Source organism: Balaenoptera musculus, chromosome 5 (genome assembly GCF_009873245.2).
Source record: "Balaenoptera musculus isolate JJ_BM4_2016_0621 chromosome 5, mBalMus1.pri.v3, whole genome shotgun sequence".
Taxonomy (NCBI): domain Eukaryota; kingdom Metazoa; phylum Chordata; class Mammalia; order Artiodactyla; family Balaenopteridae; genus Balaenoptera; species Balaenoptera musculus.
In genome coordinates, this window is record NC_045789.1 from 9,149,768 (window position 1) to 9,174,307 (window position 24,540).

The following is a 24,540-nucleotide window of genomic DNA, read 5'->3' on the forward strand; positions in this document are numbered from 1 at the left end:
CCTGGTTCGCTGGGCAGAAACCAGGGATCCCGGGCAGCAGCCCTAGTCGCCGCCTGGGGCCAAGCACCACAGGGCACCTTGTTCGGTAAGTGTCCGCGCACTGGTGAAAGGCCTTGGGTGTGCAATGAATGTGCTCCCTTCTTTTGCTGCCTTTGCTCTTACAGAGTATTTTCCTTCTGGTGATGGGTGCACGACCTGTGCAGCTGCACAGGATCCAGCTGTTAGAGGGGCCCCCTGCTTGGTTTAGTGCTCTGCAGTTGCTGTCTTGAATAAGGACCTGGCATTGTCATTTGGCACGAAATATGTAACCGGTCCTGCCTTTGGCCGCCTGCCTCTTAAGACATGACGTTAAGTCTCCTGGCCCTTGAAAGAACCTACCCTTGACATGTGAACAAACACTCAGTGACTTCACTGGTTAGATCTCTCTTGGCTCCATACATCTTGGCTTCACCTGTCCAGGTGAACACTGATATCCTTCTGGTATAACTCACTTTCCTCGCTTGTCGGTCTCCTGACAAAGTTCTAGGGATATTCTCAACCACTAGCCCCAAGCCCTGCTAGACCCACCCTAGCGTCATTTAGACATATGCAGTAGGTTCTCAAAAAATGCTTACCGTTGGTAAACTGACTTATTGGACTTCCATAAGTGACCATCTAAACCTTGTACTGTTTAAAGCATTATTCTGTTCATTCTTCACTTGCTCCCCAGTTATACTCTTTGCTGGGACGTCATTTAGTTCTCTACCCTAGTTTTAGGTGACAAATGCTCAGTTACTGCCTCTATTACGTTCATTCATCCACTGAGTTAGTTTCTGGATCGTGTCCATGTGACTCTTTTTCATGCCCACCAGACAGCCTTCTGCAGATGGATGTGAATAGCTGTTGGATAGCAGTGAATTGGTTTTGCTTTTGCTAGTGTATAAAGGAGGTATGGTAAGAGAAGAAACAGACTTTGAAGTCAAAGGGGTCTGGATTGGACCTTGCTATTATTAGCTACTTAAAGGCTTTATTTCTTCATCTATAAAAAATGATAATTAGAAAGACTTCCCTGTATGGTTGTTAAGATTAAATGAGATAATATATGCAAAAGAGCATAGCACATCAAAGACCCTTAATATTCATATCCCTTCCTCCACCTTTTAAAAGAAACAAAATTACAGTCATCCACGCAGCACTGCTCTTTAGGTTTTGTTCTGAACAAGATTCTGAACCATATTTATACTAACTTATACGTTACAAGGCATAACTGATCATTGTCTTAAGGAAACACCAAAAGAGGTTAAATATTCCTTCACGATTAAAGACTATGTTTGGCTTATTATTTAAAATATCTAATGCCCATTTCCCCACTAACATAAAATTAATAAAAATCTAATTCAATGCATTGACTCACTGATTTAGCAAACATTTTATCCTCACTGATGAACGTATAAAAAGTGCTAGGTCAGGAGTCTGAACAAAATGAAATAGATCTCTGCCACCATGGAGTTTACCAAGTTACCTTCAGGGGATACTCTAGAAGAGATCCTTGTGCTGAAAGATTGCAACTATGACATTTTATTCAATCATTGGCAGGACATTAAAAATTGCTTACATTAAATGCATATTGCTGAGTTCCCACTGAACACTTGTTTCTAATTTTTAATACATGGAAATGCTGCAGTAAAATATACCACAGGCAATATATTGTAGAAATCGCAACCATTTTCTTCTTATGTACCAACAAATATTTTGGAAGAGGGAAATGAGAGATAAATCTTGTTTTCAATCAAATCGAAAAGATCTGAATAGTTAAGTGTGTATATAATGTTTTCAAAGATTCTTCATATTAATTTTGCAAACAGCCAGGATTTGGCTGCTAAAAAATTTCCAAACATTCATTGACTCCTTTACATCAGTGTTCACAGGGTCACATAATAAATATTGGAAAGTCTGGATGCCAAATAAACACAGTTTGATTTTAAAGTGTTTAATGCATGTACTTTATTTAAATGTTGCTTTGAACACTGAGATATGATTTTAGGATGCTTACGGTTACTCTAATACATACTTTTAAAACAATGGTCAAAGCAGCAATTACATCAGCCCACTCCAGAAGTGCTATACACCCAATTAGTACTTTGGTAAATTATAAAACAAATGTACACAAGAGCACTTTAGCAGAAACTAATTTGGGAGACAGCAAACTGCTAAATTCTGTACAGGAATCCAGTGGAAGAAGAGTCATTCTTGGAGATGGAACAACACCATGACTTCACAGCCTAGAATGCGCAATATGACCATCAGTGGACCATTTCAACCATCTAACAACCAAGGGGAGCTGCCAGAGAGTCAAGCGGTCTCATTCCAGATGCCAAAAGCAACAGGCAGGTCATCACACAGTTTGGCTTCTAAAGACATGACTTTTTATTTCTGCTGAAGTCATCCAGATAAGTGAATATAATAAATGCAATAAAACGTAACCCAACCAGAATTTTATGTCACTTTGCACAGACGCGGGTATGTGAACTGAAGTGCTAAAGGAAAATACAAATACATGTTTGTGTTTAAGGGTTCAATGCTAAACTTTAACCATCCCTTCCCCCACTGCACCTTGAAGCATTTTCTTATTATAATATTACTGTGAAATTAAATCCTTGTCCATTCTTAGAAAGAAAACTAAATGTCCTGTCTGATACTGAAGAGTTAATATAGGCCTACTCATTCTCTGCCAAGATTGGTTTAAAAAAAAATTAAATTCCACTTAGAAAAAATAATTTCTATTTAAATTACATGCTAACAATTCTTCAAAGTAAGCAATTCCCATCATACAGTACAGAAATTCAAAACTGATCCTGCCAAAACTTTATTTTTTCAGAAAAAGTGCATAAAACTTTGATGCACTTAACACAAGGGTCTGTAACAAACAGTTGATGGAAATCAGGACTGCATTTACACTTGAATATATAAGGTACTTAAGAATTTATACTTGTGAAAAATCACAATGATTTTAAGACGATTTTGCCAAATCAATGATGGCAAATGAAGTTAGGCAACACATTTTAGAAAGATGATTTATATACTACATATAAATGAAAGGCAAACATAAATACAATTGATTTAAGTTTAATTACATTAATATAATTTACACTATACCTATACCCACATGGTAATAGCCACATGGCAAATTCACAGTTATAACTAAAAAACGATTTAGAACAGTCCTTTTGTTCCACTACTATTTGCCTAATTCCCAGTAATAGACTTAGAAGCCTAATACGTGTATGCTTATCTTTTATGGATTATAATAATCTATAAGTTATACTTCAACATTGTGGCTTGAAAAACAGACACTAGTGTGTTTTTATGATTTAGTCAAAGCTGACTAGTTTCAGGTTTTAAAAACTTTCAGGTTGAGCAGAGCAAAATCCACTCCAGACCAAGGCCTGCATGTCCTACAAATTCTTCTTTGTCACAGATGGCAATCCACCCAATGTGTCAGTGACTCTTAAACCTCTGAAGTCAACAACATCACTCCCACGCTTGTTTTTTTAAAGTGAAAGAGAGGAATAGCAATGTGAAGAATTCAAAACAAAAATAAAACCTACATTTTTAGAAGGTCATCTTGTGCTTTAGAGTTTCTGTTTGCTTGTTAGTTTGGAAACTCTCCATACTCCTAAATGTAGCTTCCATGTTTATGTCCCAAGACCCTACTCAGAAAGAGGGAGAAAGTTTTCCAGGTTTCTTAGCCTACCTTTGGTTCCTCACTTCCCAGGCAATGAATAGGAGACCATATCCTTTCTTGTAATGTTTTTCTTTCTTTTACCAAACTTTCTTGGATTAAAAAAAAAAAATCTTGAAATATTTCCATACCACTTTTTTCCAAAGGATAATTCCTGATTAATACAGGCAGGAAAACTCAAGATTTATTTTCTTCCATTCCCAAACAGATGAGATGTGAATATTGATGTTGTGCCCTCTTCCTTCTAATAAGCCTTGAGTAAAACTTAAAAGTCAACCTGAAAACTAAGAGTTGAAGGTACATCAACTTTATCGTTTTGGTCTTCCTTTTGTTTCCACAGAACTCCACGTCGTTCTTAACACTTCAGTATTTTTCTCACATCCTATTATTTTATATGCAAATTACAATATAGCAATGTAGCTTCAAATGCTGTTCTGTTCCTAGGTTTTTCCACATAAGTTACCCACCACAAAATATCTCCTACAGCCATTTTTAATCTCTTTCCTTATCTCCCAGTAACCACTGGTTCTCCACTCTGAAACTTCCCTCAGTTTGTCAAGAGTTCTTAGAGATAAACATATCAATAATTGAAAGCTAACTGGTGAAGGAGCTATGCAGGATTGTTCCCTTTCATTGTCCATTAGTCTAAAATATACATATGTACATACACCTACACATACAACAAATTTACACTGTCCGCAGAAATAAACTGCAGATGTAATTCTATACACACACTTAGAGAGTCACATTTTAACAGCAAACTTACACACAGATATAAGGAAATATAGTTTTATACTCCTAAATTACATAGCAAGCTGGAATAGATAAGGCTTTTTTTTTTTAAGATTTATTCTTTCTTAGGAGTCTTAGAAAAAGGAGACATAAACCTCAAGCTATGTCTGTAGCAGTTATCAGTCAATGTGGGATTATTTTTACTGACAAATTATCCGACTTGCTTACTCTATACAAAAAGTGATATAAACATACTGTATACAAAACACAAAACAGAGAATTCGAGATAACAAATGGAAACGTTATACAAAATACTTGATACTGTCAGTACGTAACTCTGTATAGCTTTGACCAAAGAACTCTTAGCCTGGACATTCTTTTCTGATATGAGGGAAGGGTCATAGCTATATAGCATTCTTACCTACAGAAAAACAGGAATGAATTGACTGGGGGCAGGAGAGACCTGGTGACACAGTTGAAATACGTAAGTGCACTGTTGTACATATGTATACAGCTTAGCAGTGTCATGTTAGCTGAATTAATTTCTTTTGCATTGTTACATTCACCAGTAGGTGATCCAGAGTACAAAATACAGTAACAGAGAACTCAGTTTTCATACTTACTGCTTGGTACAGTTATTAAAAATAAACACTTGCAGATAACCATTGAGTAGCTGTCAAAATACTGACTAGTTCTGAAGAACTTGAAGGCCAAGAACCTGGTCAAATGAATAAAGATCAGAAATGATCAAAAGAAATTCATATAGAAATTTAACACTCAGCAAGTGTATCAAAACCATTTTTCATTTGCTCACTCAGAGACTCATTCACAATAGCTGAATTACACGTATTTATACTGAGTTATGTACAGTTAGTTGAACATAAATATGACAGGTACTTATGAAAAACTACTATGTAGATGGTTACTAAGTTTATAGTGATTTGTGTACTGATCTAGTGAGTCCTAGGGTCACCTTGGTACAGTCGACTTTTTAAAATCTTATCAGTTTCTTGACACAATCAGTGAAAAACTGCACAGAAACTCCGAGTCCCAGCAAGTGATCAGGCCCATCGTCCACTGGAGGCGAAGCTTCTGCTGAATGAGAAGTTGATTTCAGAGGTCTTGTATTTTCCCCAAGCACCAAAAGGCACTACTACTGCAGTAGTGTTATCTTCAGTACCATACTGTATTGCCTGCAGGTTACGGCAGGAAGGAAGAGATGAACAATGGAAATCAGAGTCTGTACAAAAAGGAATCAGCCTTTCTCTGGAAGGCCAAACTGGTTTAAAACATAGTGACTAACGCAATTATTTCACAGTGGTTTGTATCAATTGCATATAGGATAACTGATGTCCCAAACAACTGTATTAACTATATGCCACAGCAGTTTTGGCAATAAATACACCAGTGGACTAAGGTACAAGATATGTAGCTCCTGAAGAAGAAAACACATGTAAAGCATTTAGCATAGGCACTAATGCAGGGCTAAGGATTCAGTGTTAGCTCTTACCTAGCAATTCTGCTCCTAGGAATTTAGCTTAAAGAAATAATAACCTAAGGAAATGGATGTGTATAAAGATAGAAAACTGTAAGAAAGTTTATTACAGTCTACACAAAACAGAAAATTGGCATAAACTAAACTTCCTACAGTGGAATTATAAATCAATTTTAGGAACTAATGCAAATAGCAAATTATATAGTCAGCATTAATAAGTGCTTGGGATTACAGCAAATGTACTTCAAAAGACCTCAGAGCCTGGGACTTCCTGGGTTCGATCCCTGGTCTGGGAAGATCCCACATGCTGCGGAGCAACTAAGCCATGTGCCACAACTATTGAGCCTGCGCTCTAGAGCCCGCGAGCCACAACTACTGAGCCTGCATGCCACAACTACTGAAGCCCGCGCACCTAGAGCCCGTGCTCCTCAAGAGAAGCCACCGCAATGAGAAGCCCGCGCACCACAACGAAGAGTAGTTCCTGCTCGCCGCAACTAGAGAAAGCCCACGCACAACAACGAAGACACAACGCAGCCAAAAATAAATAAATAAATTTATTTATTAAAAAAAAAGAAAATACCTCAGAGCCTGAGGTCAAAACTCTGAAGAAAAAGATTGATAAAAAATATGTGATATAGGGGCTTCCCTGGTGGCGCAGTGGTTGAGAATCTGCCTGCCAGTGCAGGGAACATGGGTTCGAGCCCTGGTCCAGGAAGATCCCACATGCCGCGGAGCAACTAAGCCCATGTGCCACAACTACTGAGCCTGCTCTCTAGAGCCCGCGAGCCACAACTACTGATCCCGCGAGCCGCAACTACTGATCCTGTGAGCCACAACTACTGAAGCCCGCGCACCTAGAGCCCATGCTCTGCAACAAAGAGAAGCCACCGCAATGAGAAGCCCGTGCACCACAGCAAAGAGTAGCCCCTGCTCGCCACAACTGGAGAAAGCCTGCATGCAGCAATGAAGACCCAATGCAGCCAAAAATAAATAAATAAAATAAATAAAGTAAAAAAAAAAAAAAAAAAAAGAGCTATCTATCCAAACAGAGTATTAACACATGGAAATTTTACATTTTTTTTTTACTGGATATTATCCAGCTTCCAAATTTTAGCTCTGACTGGCACACCGACATACCACTCATCCATACACCTTTTTGTATTTGTTTGTTTTTACACACCCATTTTTCAAAACCAGAAATTGACTATGCTATAGTGTTTCTATATTGGATATTCATGTGGAGCAGTCTAGTTTAAAATGGTCTAGTGGTTGGATTCAGGAGCTCGGCTGTCTGGGTTTGAAGACCAGTTCTGCAACGTGACAATCTTGCCACCTTGAGTAAGTTACTTAATGTCTCGGCCTCTGTGCCTCTGCTCTCTTCCTCTGTGAAGAAGGGATAATTCTAGCTCCAGCCTCAGAGGGTTATCATGATGATTAATTACATGAGTTAAATACATATGAATAGAAGAGTGCCTGACACACAGTGACATTAGTATTTGCTAATGTTATAATTTACCAATGCTGTTACTATCATTTCAAAATGTGTACAAAGCCAAAAAATAAACGTAGCTCATTTCCTTGGCATATTAATTTTACTTAACTACTTGGAAGAATTGTAAAAAAATTTTTAATTGGAAATATTATGGAGTCAAGTGTAAAAATTCAATGTAATACTAAATCTAAAACACAAGATTTCAAAGAAATCTCCAGTCAGTGGTGGCCCCTCCAGGCTGCACCGAAACCTGCACCTGGCTTTGTCCTCTCCTCCCCGCCCTGGGACTTCTCTAGCAGAAGCTCTGCTGTGTCACCTGTTCAGTAACTGCATGGGCTGCTTCATTGGGATCATGGCATTGATTGACGAAGTCACAAATCTCTTGACTGTTTACCATGAAGTTAATTCCATCTGTAGTGAGGACCAGGAAGCTGTCATCAGCATGATGTAGCTGCAATCAGAACCAAATGCATAGGATTATTAAACTAGACACAGCCTTAGAAGAATCTTCATAATTCAACAATTTTATCTGTTTTCTGAGTGGTCATCCGTGTTTCAGAGCTTGTAGGCAAACAGAGTGAAAATGGAAGGCCTGCATTTAGGGCAAAAATAGCAACATTTAGCATCCGTCAGGGAGGACAAACCTAACATTTACTTAGTAACACCATGGAGGCAGAAGCCAGACAGCTAAATGCTGACAGGCAGCTTGATGTAACGGCTGACAGCACTTCTCTGGGGCCAGGCTTCCTGGGTGTGAAACCCACCTTTTTCAACTGGGCAAACATAGGTAGGTTGAAGTGTATATGCTCCAGATTTGTTTTCTCTGTAAAATGGGGTAGGAGTAGCTATTTTGAACAGAGCCTGGTACATAGTAAAACTGCTATGTAAGTACTTGTTAGACGAAATGAATATAAGTGGGATATCTATAAGACATAAAATTGTTCAATAAATTAACAATCATTTGCTGCCATTACTGGGAGCCTACACTGTAATGTGCCAGGTACTAGAGCAGGCGGGGGGTTGCACAGGTGAAGTGTCAGCTCACCACTGGGTGTATGCCGGGGGAAGTGTAGCGTAATGGGGGCAATGATTAGTAGCAAGCAGAAGATGTCACAGGAAGAGAGGTGGGACAGTTATTTAGCTTGGTGGAAAAAGGAAGTCAGGCTCAGCTTCCAAGGGAGGGTGACGCTGAATGACGAGGTGCAGGTGAGGAAGGGCAGTTCCGTGATGCTTCCGGGCACATTCCACAGCAGGGTGAAACAAAGCCAACACTTCGTCATACGTTAGGCCAGGAAAGTACTATCTTATTTTACCTGAAAAGTTTATCTATCCTTCCATTAATAACTTCTTTTTAAAAGCCATTCTGGGGACTTCCCTGGCGGTCCAGTGGTTAAGAATCCGCCTTCCAATGCAGGGGATGCGGGTTCAATCCCTGGTCGGGGAACTGAGATCCCGCATGCCGCGGGGCAACTAAGCCCGTGCGCCGCAACTACTGAGACCATGCTCTCTGGAGCCCGAGCGCCACAACGAGAGAGGAGCCCACGCACGGCGAGGAAGAGCCTGCGTGCCGCAACGAAAAGATCCCAAGCGCCACAAGTAAGACCCGACGCAGCCCCGAAACAATAAATTAATAAATAAATAGATATTTTTTCAAAAACTAAGAATAAAAGTCACTCTGGCTTCAGTGAAGGCTTCCAAGAAAGCCTGCGGCTGGAGACAATCCTGCGTTCGTTCCTCGCCTGTGTGTCAAGGGTTTGCACGTCCTTTCTTACCTTAACCCTCTTTGTTTCCGGTTCTGCTATCACGCCGCTGGTTTTAAGATCCAGATCTCCAAGACTCCTGGTCATAGCGAGCCTGCCGTTCACGTGAGGCTGTCCCAAACTATTCCAAGCTACAAAACCGCCACACTTCTTAATCCTGGTCAAAAAAAGTGAAAAGACTATGCTGTGATACCCAGACAACCAAGGCTCCATTAAACTTAAGCATAAAATCAGTTTAAAATGCAAGGTTTTATTTCTATCTTGAACTATATGAATACCGTCCTTGTAGAAAGATTGACCAGTGGAGGTGGTACCTTTCTTTTTCATCTTTTCTTTCTGGAGTGTGGTCGATTGTCAGCTTCATGGGTTTTCCTTTTCTGCACAAAATAGCTCGGCTATCCCCAACACTGGCTACAACCAGTTCAATACCATCTCGCAAAAGGGCTACTGTTGCGGTAGTCCCAGAGGTCAGAAGGGTCGCTGCAGACATGATGAAAAACAGTACAGGTCAGTGACAGTCAAATGACTGGGTATGGAGTTTTTATTACAAGATAAAGCACAGGCATGTTAAACTAATGCTGAAATGTATCGTTCTAATTTAACTAGAGCTATGCAAATAAAATGCAAATGAACTACGTAAGTAAGAGCATGCAGAGAAAGAGGTATTTTCTTCAGTAACAAGGCTCCACGCTAACCTAATTTGGTAAAAAGTGCATCACTGTCTCCAAATGGCTTCTATTTCTATACAGTGGGGTTCACTTGAATGGATCATTATTACTCCTTTGTGTGTACATCAGGTGTTGGCATTAAGGGTATTTATTACATTTTAATTAGATTGGCTAATATGGCAGGATGATTTGGGTCTACAGAGCCCATTCAGGCAAGCCAACTTTTCTAAGGTCTATACACTCAGCTTTTTTCTTCCATTTCGTACCCCTATCGTGGGAAATTATTATCAGTTAACAGGCTAAATAAGCAAGATATGCCAAGTGCACCATGGGCTCTTCAAGTACTATATTTTATATTCTTTCCTTCTACACCTGTTTTAATTTTACAAATGTTCACCAAAAAAAAAAAAAAAAAAATCCTAAAATGGTCAAAGGTCCACATTCTTTTCTTCTTTGTCCTCCCCAGACATGAAACAAAGGTACAGCCGTCATTATATTAGGAGTAAATCTGGAGGGCAGGGAACGAAATTCATTCTAGTTTCCCATAAACTTGGTATAGTTCACACTTGTAGTTCCAGCGGGATCCAAAACAATCAGTCTGTCCCCAAATGCAGGACAGTACTGCCAAGTGCCAGTCCTGTGGTCAAGCTCTGGGCCCAGAGCACTCCAAGAATATTAATTTCCTCTGACCAATAACAAAATTACATGTTGCTTGGCTGGAGGTCACCGCTATTTCCTCCATCCAATCCAAAGTGCATTTTTGCATCTTTCTTTGGTGTATTCTAACAGTGTCTGCCCTAAGTTCTTTACCACTTGTTAAAGTTTTTGAGGGTGCATTGAGCCTTGTCAAAGTGAGAATACTGTGAAATTATGGGCTAAAAAGGAAAGGAAATTGAAAAAATCAAAAAAGATAGCATTTAAAGCAGGTATTATCTTCAGTAACATGGTTAATTCTTTAAAGCATCTAAGTAAAATATTCAGGTGATCATCTAAAGATGATTTTGACTTCAAAGGCAGATTTAGGAAAAATGAAGTGCTGTTGACTGACTGAGGCTCAGTCTTTCCCATTTTTTTTTTAAGACAATTTTAAAAACAGCAGTAATGCATTTTGGAAAGATATATATGCATGTATTTTCCAATCAGTATATTAAAATGCCTGCTTTAATCAGAAGAGGAAAATGGAAAAAAACATGAATAAACCCTGCTTAATCTTCTATATCCGTGCCGAATTTACTTTATGGAGAACGAGCATTTATAGGTTGCACTATCTTCCCATTTATCTCTTTTGATTTTGGAACTGCTGTGCCAAAGTAGTATCATCTTGGCAAAACTAAAATACATTACATGTCGTTGTTGTACAACACAAACGTTTTAGTGTATCAGTGATGTTGATATTACAAATGTCAACTTGTGAGTGTCCTAGAATATTATACAAGGGAAGCTTTACAGTTTCACCTCTGTAATCTTTTCAAATGATTAGAAGAGCCAGGTGAGAAAACACAGGCGTTTACTCAGATGCTACCTGTCCAGGGAGTTTAGTATTCTCCTTTGTTTAAACTGTCAGGAGCAGCTTTTGTCTTTTTTTTTTTTTTTTTTTGGCCGCACTACACAGCAGCATGTGGGATCTTAGTTCCCTGACCAGAGATCGAACTGGTGTTCCCTGTGGTGCAAGCTCGGAGTCTTAACCACCAGGGAAATCCCAGGAGCAGCTTTTTCTTAAAAGTGGTTTTTCATTGGCTACAACAAGAGTTAAAACTTCATAAACGAAAACTTCAAGTTTAGCTGCTTAGGATTATAATTTATGGCTCTGCCATATGGAAATTTAAAAGAGCTTGAGTTTTTAACCAAGCCAACTTCACAGTTCCAAAATCCCAGGATGTATGGGAAAGTTTTCAAAACTGTTGATTCTGGTTTGCTAAGCATCTAAGAATATAAATATTAAATCAGCATTTATTTGCATTTAACATGGAAGTAAAAATTCTCACTTTTTTCCCTAACAACAAAACTATAAAACTAAGACATCTTTCAATAAGTTCTTAACACTCACTGGACATTTTCTACTGCAAGTCATCTCAACTAATGGGACAAACAGGATGTGGGAACCTTCCAGTAGTCCAGGCTAGGAACCGCTGGACTCCTTCACCTGGGACAAAATTAAGCAGATCTCTCTTTCCACTGAAGCCCAGCATATAGTGTCCACGGGCTCCAGGTCTAGAGCTGCTGACCGGGCACAGTTCTCTGCCACAAATAACACGCACAGAGGCAAAGAGGAAATTCACCCAGGAATTGCGCTCAAACATTACAAACCTGCAACACAGGGGAGGGTAGAGAAAGAGCTGCAAAATAAGGGGAAGGGTTTTATTTTGGTGAAACTTTCACTAGCAAATTATATAATATTCCGGGAGATGCCAAATCAATGATTCCAAAACTCAGTTTGCTCAAGTTGATGGTATTTTGTAGTTGAGTCTGTTTTTCATCACAGAGCAACGCTTCTTAGTTTTGTGGCTTCCCAAGGTAGGAAAACCTATATACAAATGTATGTGTACCAAGACACATATTGTGGTGACACAGACACACATCTACATACACACAGTCAGTCAGTCAGTCTTGAAGAGTAAATCAGTACCTTTACTGAGTTGAAAAAAATGCACTGTAAATTTGTTTGGTATCAATATCAGAACTGTCTCAGTTCCAAAAGGGAAAATTCATGGGAATTCATGGGTAGAGCACTGAATAGTTCGTATCTGACAAGCATACCAGAGAAGGATGTAAACTACAGTATACCACCAAATTACTGGGATTTAAATATAAATCAAGAAGGAATCAAAGCACCTCCTATACCAGATATAAGGAGTGACTTATTTGTTAATGGTGCTAAATGCAGGGATTTTAGTATCTAGAAGGCATTTTTTGAGTAGATGATTAGTTTAAATTAATTGTTTAAATAAAGGCTAGCAAGGCTCTTGAGCTCTAATGAATGTTTACAATTTTATGTAATTCATAAAATGGGAGTTTCTGCAGCTCTCTCTTTCCTCCAGTGTTGCAGGTCAATATATCAAAAGAAAAATGATCAAGATTTTGAATGGCAACATAAAGAGTAAAAGCTGTACTTTTCAAAGTATAACCCCCCCTAGTAATTATTCAACTGTGTAAAAAATAATATGTATAAACCAATACAGTTTCAATGTTTATCAAAAATGGGCATTCTAGACATGTATGAATCATAAACACTAAATCAGTAACAAGTTGAAGCAGTAACAGCACAATAAGAATATCTCTTCAATGCTGTCCCTATTTTTTTGCTTTTGGCTGCCTCCAACATAAGAAGGGAAATCAAAAACATTGCATTTCTCATACTGGTTATTTTTTAGTTTAATTCTTCCATAAAGAGATCAAGTAACATGAAGAGCATGGAAGTTTCCAATGAGACTCACAATGCTGCCACCAACGTCTCCCACTCTGAACGTCAGAGCAAGTCTTCTCTTTTTGATCCATTTGTCTCTTGGGGAGCTTTGTTGCTTTCAAATCTTAAGCAATCTAGAAACACTTCGAAGAGTTTATCGGATATATAGGATATCATCTAAGTTTTCTACCATCTGGTTTAAGTGACAATTTGTTCATTAAACAATAGAGTAATGGGACATCATTTGAACTTACTGGCTGGTTTCATTAATTGTAAAAATACACATGACTGGAATAAAATGAATACAAAATATTCAAAGATGATGATGAAATTAGCTATTTGTAAATAAGGGTAAATTGAAAATGCACCTACAACAAATCAATAAAAATAGCCAGCAATTTCTTAAGGGCTGTTTCTTGATAAGTGGCATCCTGATTTTATTCTCCTCAAACTACCCCCATTTTAAACTGAAATAGTAAATATTTTAAATGCTAACGAGATAATTTGAAGTATTTTATGCAGATATTGGATGAAAGTCTTAAAAAGAAGAGAGTGTTTTATTTTCACTTCATTATTTTCACTTTCTTTTGAGAAAGCTAACAGTATGACGTGGGGCACTCTTCCCTACCTGAAATTCCAGCATTAGTGATTCATTTCTATGGTTTAACCAATCTCTTTTCAGCTTTCCTTACTCAAAACTCAAATCCCCCCTAGAAGTGATAACTCATTAAAATATATACATTATATTAATAATTCGGTTAAATCAGCTATAGGATAATCAAGGAATAAGTTATAATAACTTTGGTAAGAAAGAGTAGGCAGTGGAGATCAGTTTAGTCCAAATAATTATTTAGTACCTTCCAGACTCTCTACAGGGTGCTGAACCCTAGAGATTAAAAAATGAATAAGCCATGGCCCCTGCCCTCAAGCTGATCACAGAAAGGGTTCAAGGAGGGAAAATGGAGCTGATGCTAAAAGAAAAGGTGAAAGAAATTGGAGAGGGCAAACTGCACTTACTTCACAATTTTATTTAACTAGCATCGGTCCTACTCACAGCTATGCCAAAAAGAATATTATTCGCTCTTATAATACTGATACTGCTTCAGTTCTTAACTAAAAACTAAAAAATGTTTTTTAATTTAAATAATAACTTTGAAATCTGAAGTGGTACACGTCTTTTTTTTTTTTAAATCCACATATTGAAAGGTTAAACAACGTACAGCATCCCATCTTTAGTGGCTTTAATATATTTGATAAAATAGCCCCCAAATATCAAAAGGCAATTTTTGCCACCTTTGAAAGCCTTGGCAACTGATTAAGAATAAATTTAAAGTTGTTCTCAAAATACTTACTTAAAAAAAAAACCACACAGACTAAGTTGATCTATAAGAATGCATCCAAAGTAAGACTTAAGAACAACAGTGTCATAACAGACCCTTTCTTTTTCTTTTAGTAGTACACGAAGCATCATTCTGTCATGCTCCATTATACTTGCAAGCAAATGGCCATTAAATGAAAAATAAATTTTAGAATATCTTATGAAAGGTCTGAGATCATTAACTCAAAGTATGTGACAGAGGAACTAAGTTAAATAAATACATTTTCATTTCATTATTAGAAATGAAGTACATTTTTATGATGAATTTCTTTGCACAACTGAATCGATGTGAGAAAGGTATCTTTAGAAAGGTTCTTTTAAGGTAGGCAAGTTAAGTCAATTCTCTCCCTAAGTTCGAAATTCCCTTTAACTGTAATTTATTATTTAATAAATGAAAGGAGTACTCTCACATTTTATACCAAATCTATCACTGTTTTAAGCATCTTCGTCAAGTAGATCCTTTACAAAAGGGCTGACTGCACCCGTGAAGGGTTAATGGTTTTTGACTGTTGGCCACATTCCCATGGTAAACTTGAACATTCCTTTCTGAAAACCTTGCCCAGTGAGCTCTACCTATTTACACAACAGCTGGGGCACACCACCTGCACTACGGCCGATAAACTTCGTGGTGTGATACACAGCCGACCTGCTTATGGATGAGATAAGAGCATACCAATATTCAGCGTTATAAAAATACAACTATAAGAAAGTGTTTTGATGTCTTCTTCACTTTCGTTATGTTTTACCCACGGGGAACCAGTACAGAATCTCTTCACTTTTGTATGTTTTACCCACGAGGAACAAGTACAGAATCTTATGCTAAAATCTACCGTCTCTCAACCCTTATTTTCACAAGGTGAGGGGCCAGCTGGAAGGCGGAAAAAAAGTCCAAAGGAACGAAGCAGAGAAAATGGGCCTGAATAATCTACAAACGAGAAAATAAAACCCTGAACTGAACAAAGAGAGTGGACTCTAATGCTTTTTGGAGAAGTATGGTGGTGATAAGGTTCTCAACAAAGAGGAGGAAGAACTTCTTGAAATGGCAAATAGACCCCTCCCAGAGCCATCGTCTCTAATACTCATCATTAAATACGCCCATGAGAGAGGCCGAGGTGGGTGCCAGGAAGATCTCAGCCCTAACTCTGCAACTGACCTTTTACCTCTCTGAGTTTCACTTCCTTATCTGCGAAATGGCGAGAATCTCCAGCCCTATGCACTCCAACTGAAAATTATAAAAATAATATTGCTGTGGTACACTTTGACCTCCTTTAAACAAAAGGATGAACAAAACACAGATTAATGTTACTGCATGATTCATTTTCAAATCGGTTATGAGGTCTATATGCATACATTTAAATGGTTGCTGCAGAAGTTTTCAAGATTAACTTTCTGAGCAATAAATTGGGGGGCCAGCTAACCAAAACACATCAGCTACATTTTCCTGAAATGGTTTTGATAAATTTAGTCAAAATCAGAAACATTTTACTTTCAAAATGTAAGGTCATACGGTACACAAATTCTAAAATTCAGCTGACATGGCCTTGTGTTTAACAAATACAAAAAATGTCAACTAGTTGCCACAGGAAAGCTGCAAGATCAAGCTTTTTTTTAAGAAATGGAAGAAAAAAATATCTTCCTTCTAATTTTACAGAGTAGTGAATATTAGCCATTGTCCTTTTCTATTGAGGACCAATTAGCAATTTTCTTCTGGTGTGGACATTTATTCTCTGGCTAGATGAGATTACCCTATAGTGAATCTCAGTACTTGCTCATCAGATTCCTCTAAAAAATAAACCCTCTCACAGTACGGACCTCTTGCCCATAAAACAAGCAATCAGACAGATTAAAAAATGTTTTTTAATCTTTTTAAAATTGAAATTCTATATCAGAACCATTTTGGAGCTCCAGTTTCTAAAACAATCTCCAATATATTTCATTTAAAAGTGGATTTAGTTTGGATTCCAAATAACATTTGAAGTGATTCTTCATTTAAAAAATCATTTTCAACATAAGCATCCTTACAAATAAACTTACATTAAAATTCCCACCCCTAAAGGGCTTAAAGTGTTTCCTTTTTCCCTGAAATGCCCCAGGACAGTAAGGAAAGAGATTGCTTTACTTACCATCAGCAGACAGGTGGGCGTGCCTTGCAAAGGCTTTATCTATTTCTAGAAAAGCCAAGGTCAACACAGTTTCCAAGTTCTCCTCCTTAGGAAGCAAATCCCTTCGTGGAGAGGAAAAAAGAGCCCCAAACAATCATTTGACAGTAGGTTTCTAGCCTTCCTCTTGGTCCCTCCAGCTAGCAGTCATTCCATGCAATGGATCTCCGTGGCTTGCCTTTCAGAGGCTTAAGATCCACATATTAACGAATCAAATTGAGAAAGAATCAGGCACAGAGATAAGCCTTTAAAAACAATGAAATAAAAGCCCAAGTCTCCATCCTTAAAAAATTAATCCTCACTATCACAACCCTGAGAAGTCAAGAGTTCCTTTATATTAAATTTAAGCCACTGAGTTCCTTTGTGGAATAAGGCAAAATATATATAAATCAACTGATGAACGGTATGAATAACTATGCTTGGGAAGAAGAGTCACACGGTCATGACTGTCACATGTTCTCCCCCTCTTTTAATTCTAGCAGCAGTGCGACCCTCAAAAATACATTAATAATAATTGCGGTAAATAAACTCTTTAAAGAGCTCCAAAGCACCCTCATTCAAAGCATTTTCCCCATTCTAATGCCAATCATCTAAAGCTATTTTCAGCAAGTATTCCAAGCTACTCACACCACTTGAAAGAATAATTACCACTTAATTGAAGCACTATGTGCCCTGCACTGATAGGAGTAAATGCTACTCATAGATTCTCAGAGGACATGAGATCATGTACTTTGTTATGTTAATTCACTTGAAATGATCACAAGTCAAGTGCTGCAGATTCTGGTCAGTGCTCTCACCAAGGGAATTGTTAAAACATACATATTTCTGAAGTGGTAATAATCATCTGTGATAACTGGCATGCTTGAGCAACTGCTGATTCATAAAACAATCGTGTGAAAGCACTCAAATAACTACCCTAACAGTGAATGTTGGGACTTCCCTGGTGGCACAGTGGTTAAGAATCTGCCTGCCAACGCAGGGGACAGGGGTTCAAGCCCCGGTCCGGGAAGATCCCACATGCCGCGGAGCAACTAAGCCCGTGTGCCACAGCTACTGAGCCTGCACGCCACAACTACTGAAGCCCGTGCGCCTGGAGCCCATGCTCCACAACAAGAAAAGCCACCGCAGTGAGAAGCCCGCGCACCGCAACGAAGAGTAACCCCCGCTCGCCGCAACTAGAGAAAGACCGTGCGCAGCAACGAAGACCCAACACAGCCATACATACCTACGTACATACATCAAACAAACAAACAAACAAACAAAAAACAGTGAATGTCTCAGCCAAAAGGCGAAAGTTTAAACAGGAAGCATAAGGCACACTGCAAAGAGTGAACGTCATTGTATCATCTGTACGTACAGGATGCATTTCTCCATGTGGGTGTGACAGAAATCGGCCGCCGCAGGTCCGCCATGGCCATCATACACTGCAAAGTAGAGGACTTCGTCTGTCAGCTGAGCAAAGCCAAAGCGGTCTTCGTTCTCTTTTCGTTTGCCAATCTGCGAGGCGCAGCCCACGTTCGCCAAGCTGACTTTGGGAATCGGCTTGCCGTACTTGATGCTGGGCGGCAGCAGAATCGGCTCATCGATGCGGTTGTCCCAGATGCCAAAATTATCCCACGTGGCTGGTCGTCCGCTACCATCGGGGTCAAACCGAGAGCACCTGGTCTCCGAAGTGGAGCTGTGGCACGTGGGCGTCACCCGCCTGTCGTCCCGCAGCAGGCGGGCACTGAGCAGCGCTCTCCTCCGCACCTGGTTCCCACCACTTCTAACCAAAGTAAGTAAGGCAGCTGTTGACATAACTCCAGAGGACTCAGGAATGAGGGAAAGGTCAATGTAACAGCAGTGGGCTGCCTTCCAGAAAAGACGATGCAACTGAGTGGAAAGAAACAGAGAGAGAGAGAGACAGAGAGAGAGACTCCATCAGTAATCTCAAATGTAACCGATACATCATTAGATAGTACTAAGAATGAAGTCTGTAAAGAAGGTGGCACTTAACAGCCTACTTCTAAGAATAGTGGATCAAAAAGGAATTGATTTACCTACCCCACTCACAGGGTTTAAATTCTGTAAAACTTTGACAACGTGCATAGCTCACAAAGAACAAGTGCTTCTCCAACTTCAAGCTACAATCACCTGGGGGTCTTGCTAAAATGTAAATTCTGATTCCGTCTGTCAGGTGAGGCCTGAGATGCCGTATTTCAAACCAGCTCCCTGGTCCCGCACACAAGTTGCTGGTCGGGCAGGCCCACACTTTTGAGTAGCGAGAATATAGAAAACAGGTGTAACTAAATAGTCTTCCCTTCATCAACTCCATTGCTCTGAAGAAAAGGTGGGGAAAAATATTAACAATAACAAAGTCTCTTGCGAGAGTTAGAAATTTTAAAAAAAACTGGTTAATAGAATATTTATGATAGTTTTGTACTCAAGAGAGTGCCCAAGTTTTGGCAAAGATACCATCTAGGATCTCAGTTCAGTTTAAGATTTCTCAACTTACTAAACTTTATTATTCTGGTTAATGTAAGTTGGCTCGTGCAAACACGTGCCAGAGGCACAAGGTGTGTGCCTCTCATGTGTGTGATCTCAGGAACTGGGGGGAACTGCGCGTGCGACAAGCAGCCCTGATTTATGAGCCACTGATCTATGCATTTACATTAACAGCTGCAGCTCGTCCGAAAGCCTCCCCTGGGCGTTTGCAGCGGAAATTCCTGCACCCCTGCAGGAAGGGCTGTGTTTCTGGCAGTCTGCCATACAAATAAGGTTCTAAGGAGAAATTCGTCTCCATAGTGTTTCTTTCCGTTACTTTATGAATTAAAAACCGACTGTAAAAAATAGCACAATGTGACGATTTGATAATGCCGGCGGAGGGTATACAGGTGTTGTATCATTCTCAACTGCACGTTAGAATTGTTTCACAATAAAAAAATGAATTTGAAAAAAATGTATCTCCCCAAAAGGCACACATGAACACACACAAAAAGCCCAGCTTGAATCCATCTACAAGAAAATGCATTACAGATTTGAAACAATCATTTTCAAGTAAGTTTTTGGACATCAGTCTAGCTGTGTGTAGGAAGGACCATTACTCCTTTCAGTAAGTAAAGCAGAAGGAACGGAATGAGGTTCCAAAGCACGCCCTTGGATACCTAAGCAATGCAAGTCATCTGAGCCCTGCCTTCTCAGACTTTAGAAGGAAAACGGCCTCCCAATCTATTAATGGGTCGCAAAAGACTTAGGAGGCCGTCCCCTCTTGGCCTTTTAGCTAATAGCATGTACTAAAGCCTGAAACTCACTTCTTTTATGACAGTACTGGGGTCGGGGGAGACGTAGCAACCTCCGGTTATCAAAGGGAAACCACATCCCATTACCAAAAAAAGAGGTGTTTACTCCTTTGCTTCTGTTTGAAGGTTGTATGTTATTCAAAACCAAAAACTGTGTCAAATAAAGGTAAACTTGTGGAGAACTTTCAAAGTATAATACAATCTAGCAAGTAAGAGAACTAAGTACTAATTCTTGATGGAGATAATTCACAAAGCAGCTTTTATGTTATAGAAAAAATAAAACTTTAAATATGTTTATTAGAAAACATTCACATTTGAAGAGTGCACCAGAAATTAGCAAAGTACTATTCTTTTGGCTTCAGTCCAAAGCATGTACACCATACTCAGCCTTGTGCCACTCTGTAGTGACACACCTACTTTAAGCAAGAGTTCTAGAATTCCAAACTAGTAAATATTAAGTTTTCTGCAGCTCTTCTAGGATACTCTTGTCTTTTTTTTTTTTCCCTCTCTCTCTTCCAAAAGTAAAATAAATAAAATGAACAGAGCTGCACTCATATCAGGGAACATATATCCACTGGAAACATTATTTAAGAATGAAAGCATGCAGCTTGAGCAGTTTCTTGAAGCCTGCATAAAGTAAAATCAGTCTTCAACCTGGCCTCCTTCCTCATTCCTTATTTATACAATCATCTCAGATAGTAAGCAGAATAGTCACAGGAAAATATTTACTTTAAGGCATACTATTGGCTATTGGGGTAGATGAAATGTAACCCAGATATATTGCCAGTTTACAAAACAAGGTCGGCGTCACTTATGCAAGCAGGCGAGTGTCTAAAGAAGTGGTTCAGTCTCCTTCGCCTTACGCAATATAACTAAATCATTACTAATCTGAGGGAACAACTCAAAGAGGACCTGTGTTCCCAAGCTAAAGAACACCTTTGAATTAAACCTGCACATCAAGAAGTTTCCTTCAGAGCTTCAAACTACAAATCAGCCGTCATAGCCCACCCCCCCCCCCATGCCCTGGAAATGACGAGGCGCTGACTAGCAAGTAGAATTTATACTGTGGGGAAAAAACAAAAGCCTTTTAAAAAAAAGTGTTCTTTATAACAAAAATGGTAGAGAACAAACTGACAAACACCTAAGAAATATTTTTATTATATGTCAGTTCAGCAATTAAAAATGGGCATGGGTTTATCATTCTGCAAACCAAAAATAGTTATTCAGGAACCCTTTATGTCAATCTCTCAATCGGAAATCAAGGCTAGCTTATTTTCATTTGAACATTTACATTCAGTCTTTGAAAGTCAAAGTAATCCAGAAGAGTCAAAGGGCAGAAGTAATTCTGCTTGAAAGACATTTGAAGACACAAAAATGTCAGAGGAAAAGTTAAATGAACCAAGAGCCCAAGAACACATTATGCTGCACATTATATTCTACTAGCAAAAATAAAATTTAAAAACTAGGCTAAGCAAGAAAATAAAGACAAATAACTTGATTGGAATCCTAGCTACATAGCAGGTTATTTATATAAGCAGCCTAGCTATACTAATAGTCATATAACGTAAGGAGAAAAAATGGACAGTCTTCCACCTAGGCCAAACTGTTTTCCAAATTCTTTTTTACACCCCAATTAAAACGAAATGTATGGCTCATGATTTACTTTAATCACATGAATTTTTTAAAACGTGTGAGTGTGAGCCTGCATATGTTCTACATACTGACAATAAATAAACGCTGAAAATACTTTCCATTTTCATCATTTTAACATTCATTTGTGTGACCAGGCCTCCATCTTCCTCCTCCTCAAGGCTTTGGTTAATCTGATACTTTAAAGTCCTGACACAGAACTCTGACAATTGAACAAAGTTGACCCCTGATTGAACAACGCTGACTAGCAGGGGGGATTCTCAGCAAAGAGGGTTAAATGAAATAAGTTGTGAGTCCACAAGAGTAGACATAGAGATTCCACAGTAGAGCGCTGGTGAAAAGCCACATCCTGAGAGCAGGAAATCTCAGGTGAAAAGCATCAGAAAGGGGAAAAAAAAAAAAAAAAAAAAAAAAAGGCATTTGGTTTATAGTAAACAAACTTTTGAAGTATACACTTCGTTTAAAAATAAAAGGCGGGGGTGAGTGATGAAGAAAAGCCACATATACAGCTACAAGACTGCTATGCCTATTTTACATTTTCATCTTATTCCAATTTTATAATCCCGCAATGATTTAAACACCTTGGAGCTGTCCAAATGTACTTTTGGAAAACGGAGGCGCTCACAACCTCTGGCAGCAGCGTGCACTTGGGATTTGAGTTAAACTGCTCCTGACTGTTGAAAGCAGGTAAAAAGTGCAGTTTCTTGCTGTCATGTTAAGCACATGCCAAAATTACTCAGGAGTTCTAAGGATCAGTACTACTGAAACTTGCTTAGATTTATCCCTCTAGCAAAAATATTTAACGAAGTATTCACATTTGCCCATTATAAAGTGGCACTCAGGTATCTTTATATCAGTAACTTATACAATGGAAACACAGTTAATTTTAATATTCTTAAAATAATTCTTTAACCACTCTAGAAAAAAAAAAATTCATCCCAATCAATTCAAATATTATGGAAACCTCCAGAATGTATTTCAGGAAATTTGGACTCCAATATCCTCTTTACCAGTACCCTGCTAGGAGGAAGGAAAGAAAATCTACTAGTCTACATGAGGGAGGAAACAAAAACAACAGAAACCTCCAAGGACTCCTCTTAGGTTTGATGTGAACATATGTATTTGGATGTGCGAATAGAGAAAAGAACATGGGAGCAATGAAAAGTATTCATCATTCTAATTCCATAAATATCTTGTAAAACATTTCAGTTAATGTGGATACAGACCATATTCCAAACGTTCATTTAAGAAGAATTTTCCAGAACAACTGAGTATAAGGTGTGTATTTTATCCTTTTTCATTTCCTCTAGAGCACCTAATACAACGGTGAGATCTACACATTAAATTTTCAGTAAATTTTTTTTAAAAAGAAGAAGAATTTCCGTTTACGTTCTATCACCAGCACCTCTCCCCCTCTTCTTCTCTAAGATTCCAGTCAAGGGAAGTAGGTGCCTCTGTTGGTGACCAACAGAAACCGACTAAGGTTGCAAGAAAAAAATCCTGAAAAATTATAACTGAGACTTTTTTTCCCCTAGACTACGACACTATCGCTGTCTTTCAAGACCATCATCATCTGTTACCCTAGCTGCCCAATTCTGAAAGCGCCGACCACCTCCTTCTTTCCTCCGCACTGGCGGAGTGTGCAAGGACCGGAGAGGCTCCCAGTCTGAAGCTCTGAAAGGCCGGTGGAGCTTTAGAGACTCCAAATTCCCTGGCTGTTGCCACCCGGAGTCTCGCCTTTGTCATCTCCTGGGAAATCTCTAATCTACAGACAGCGGCTGCGAAAGAAGACGTCAGCAGCCTCAAGGCCTTGAGATTATAGTGCGCTCTTGGCAAAGCAAGACCCACGTCCTCAGATCGACCCCAGCCAGGGCTCTGCATCCTTCTCTCCTCTGATCCCCTGAAAGGCTCACCCTTGGACAGTTCGGGATCCTGGGCTTGGCTCGCTGGCCCGGACAGCTGAGCGACCCAGGGCGATACACCGCAGCGAGCGCAGCCTCCCGCCCGCCGGCGCGGCGCGCGGCACTGCGGCCGGCTGGGTTCCCTCGCGCACCTTCCGCCGCCCGGTCCCCGCCTCCCAACCACAGTCTCCGCGGACAGATTCCGGCCGCCGCCACGTCTCCCTCGGCCCGGCCGCAGCTGCAGCGGCGACAAGGCGCTGACCCCCGCAGCATCCTCGCGTCCGGGGGTTGGCGCTAGGCGACTCGGGGCCTCGCTAAAGGCAAGCGAGGGCGGGCGGCCCCTGCTTCCCGTCCATCGACCCTTCCATGGTCCCCTCCCTCCTTCCAGCCCGGCCCACCACCCTCGCTCGGCAGGAGCCTCCAGCTCGCAGTCAAGTTCAGGCCGAGCGCGCAGGCTCCGCAGGAAATGCCGGCAGCCGGTGGCTCAGCCAAGGTGGGCCCCGCCCGGACATGCTGCTCCAGACCTCGAAAAGAAAGCAAGCTGCGCACAGAGAACCCAGGCACTGACCGCCGGGCTCGGACTGAAGGGGCTGGGGAACTAAACAGATATTTCCGCTCCCCTGCCCTCCCTGGGGAACCCTCCTCCGTTTACCCTCCATTCCGCGGACCGGGAGCAGTGGGCTGTGCCCGCGTCCGTAAGTATCATAAACGGTTAAATAAATGAAGTACACTCTCCAGGCTCTTACCTCGTGATGGCAATGCCCCTGGAAAAATTTTAATTAGCTAACGGAGGGCGGGAGAGGGGTTTTCTGTAAATAAGGCTGCCTTCTCCGATGTTTCCAGTCGCTGGAGCAAGCAGTTAGCACAGCCACTGGCTCATCTGCTGGAAATTCTCGAGAATTT

At 39.9% G+C, this 24,540-nt stretch overlaps 1 protein-coding gene across 1 annotated transcript; it reads right to left on the bottom strand.

Moving 5' to 3' along the window:
- Nucleotides 1–1,966: 1,966 nt before the first annotated feature.
- PPM1K (protein phosphatase, Mg2+/Mn2+ dependent 1K) lies at nt 1,967–24,540 on the bottom strand. Its single transcript, XM_036853337.1, has 7 exons — nt 24,384–24,540; nt 18,166–18,680; nt 16,773–16,873; nt 9,515–9,680; nt 9,213–9,357; nt 7,757–7,891; nt 1,967–5,646 (listed from the first exon to the last, which is right to left on the bottom strand). Exons 2-7 carry the CDS (start codon nt 18,603–18,605, stop codon nt 5,515–5,517), a joined length of 1,119 nt encoding a protein of 372 aa, XP_036709232.1. The 5' UTR covers nt 18,606–18,680; nt 24,384–24,540; the 3' UTR covers nt 1,967–5,514.

What these genes read in the sequence shown, in the direction of transcription:
- PPM1K (XM_036853337.1), bottom strand. Translation starts at nt 18,605, where the DNA reads ATGTCAACAGCTGCCTTACTTACTTTGGTTAGAAGTGGTGGGAACCAG. An exon ending in CACATGGAGAAATGCATCCT is followed by an intron (nt 16,874 to 18,165) that starts GTACGTACAGAT and finishes CTCTCCACGAAG; the next exon opens with GGATTTGCTTCCTAAGGAGG. An exon ending in CCCATGCAGTTACTGAACAG is followed by an intron (nt 5,647 to 7,756) that starts GTGACACAGCAG and finishes CGTAACCTGCAG; the next exon opens with GCAATACAGTATGGTACTGA.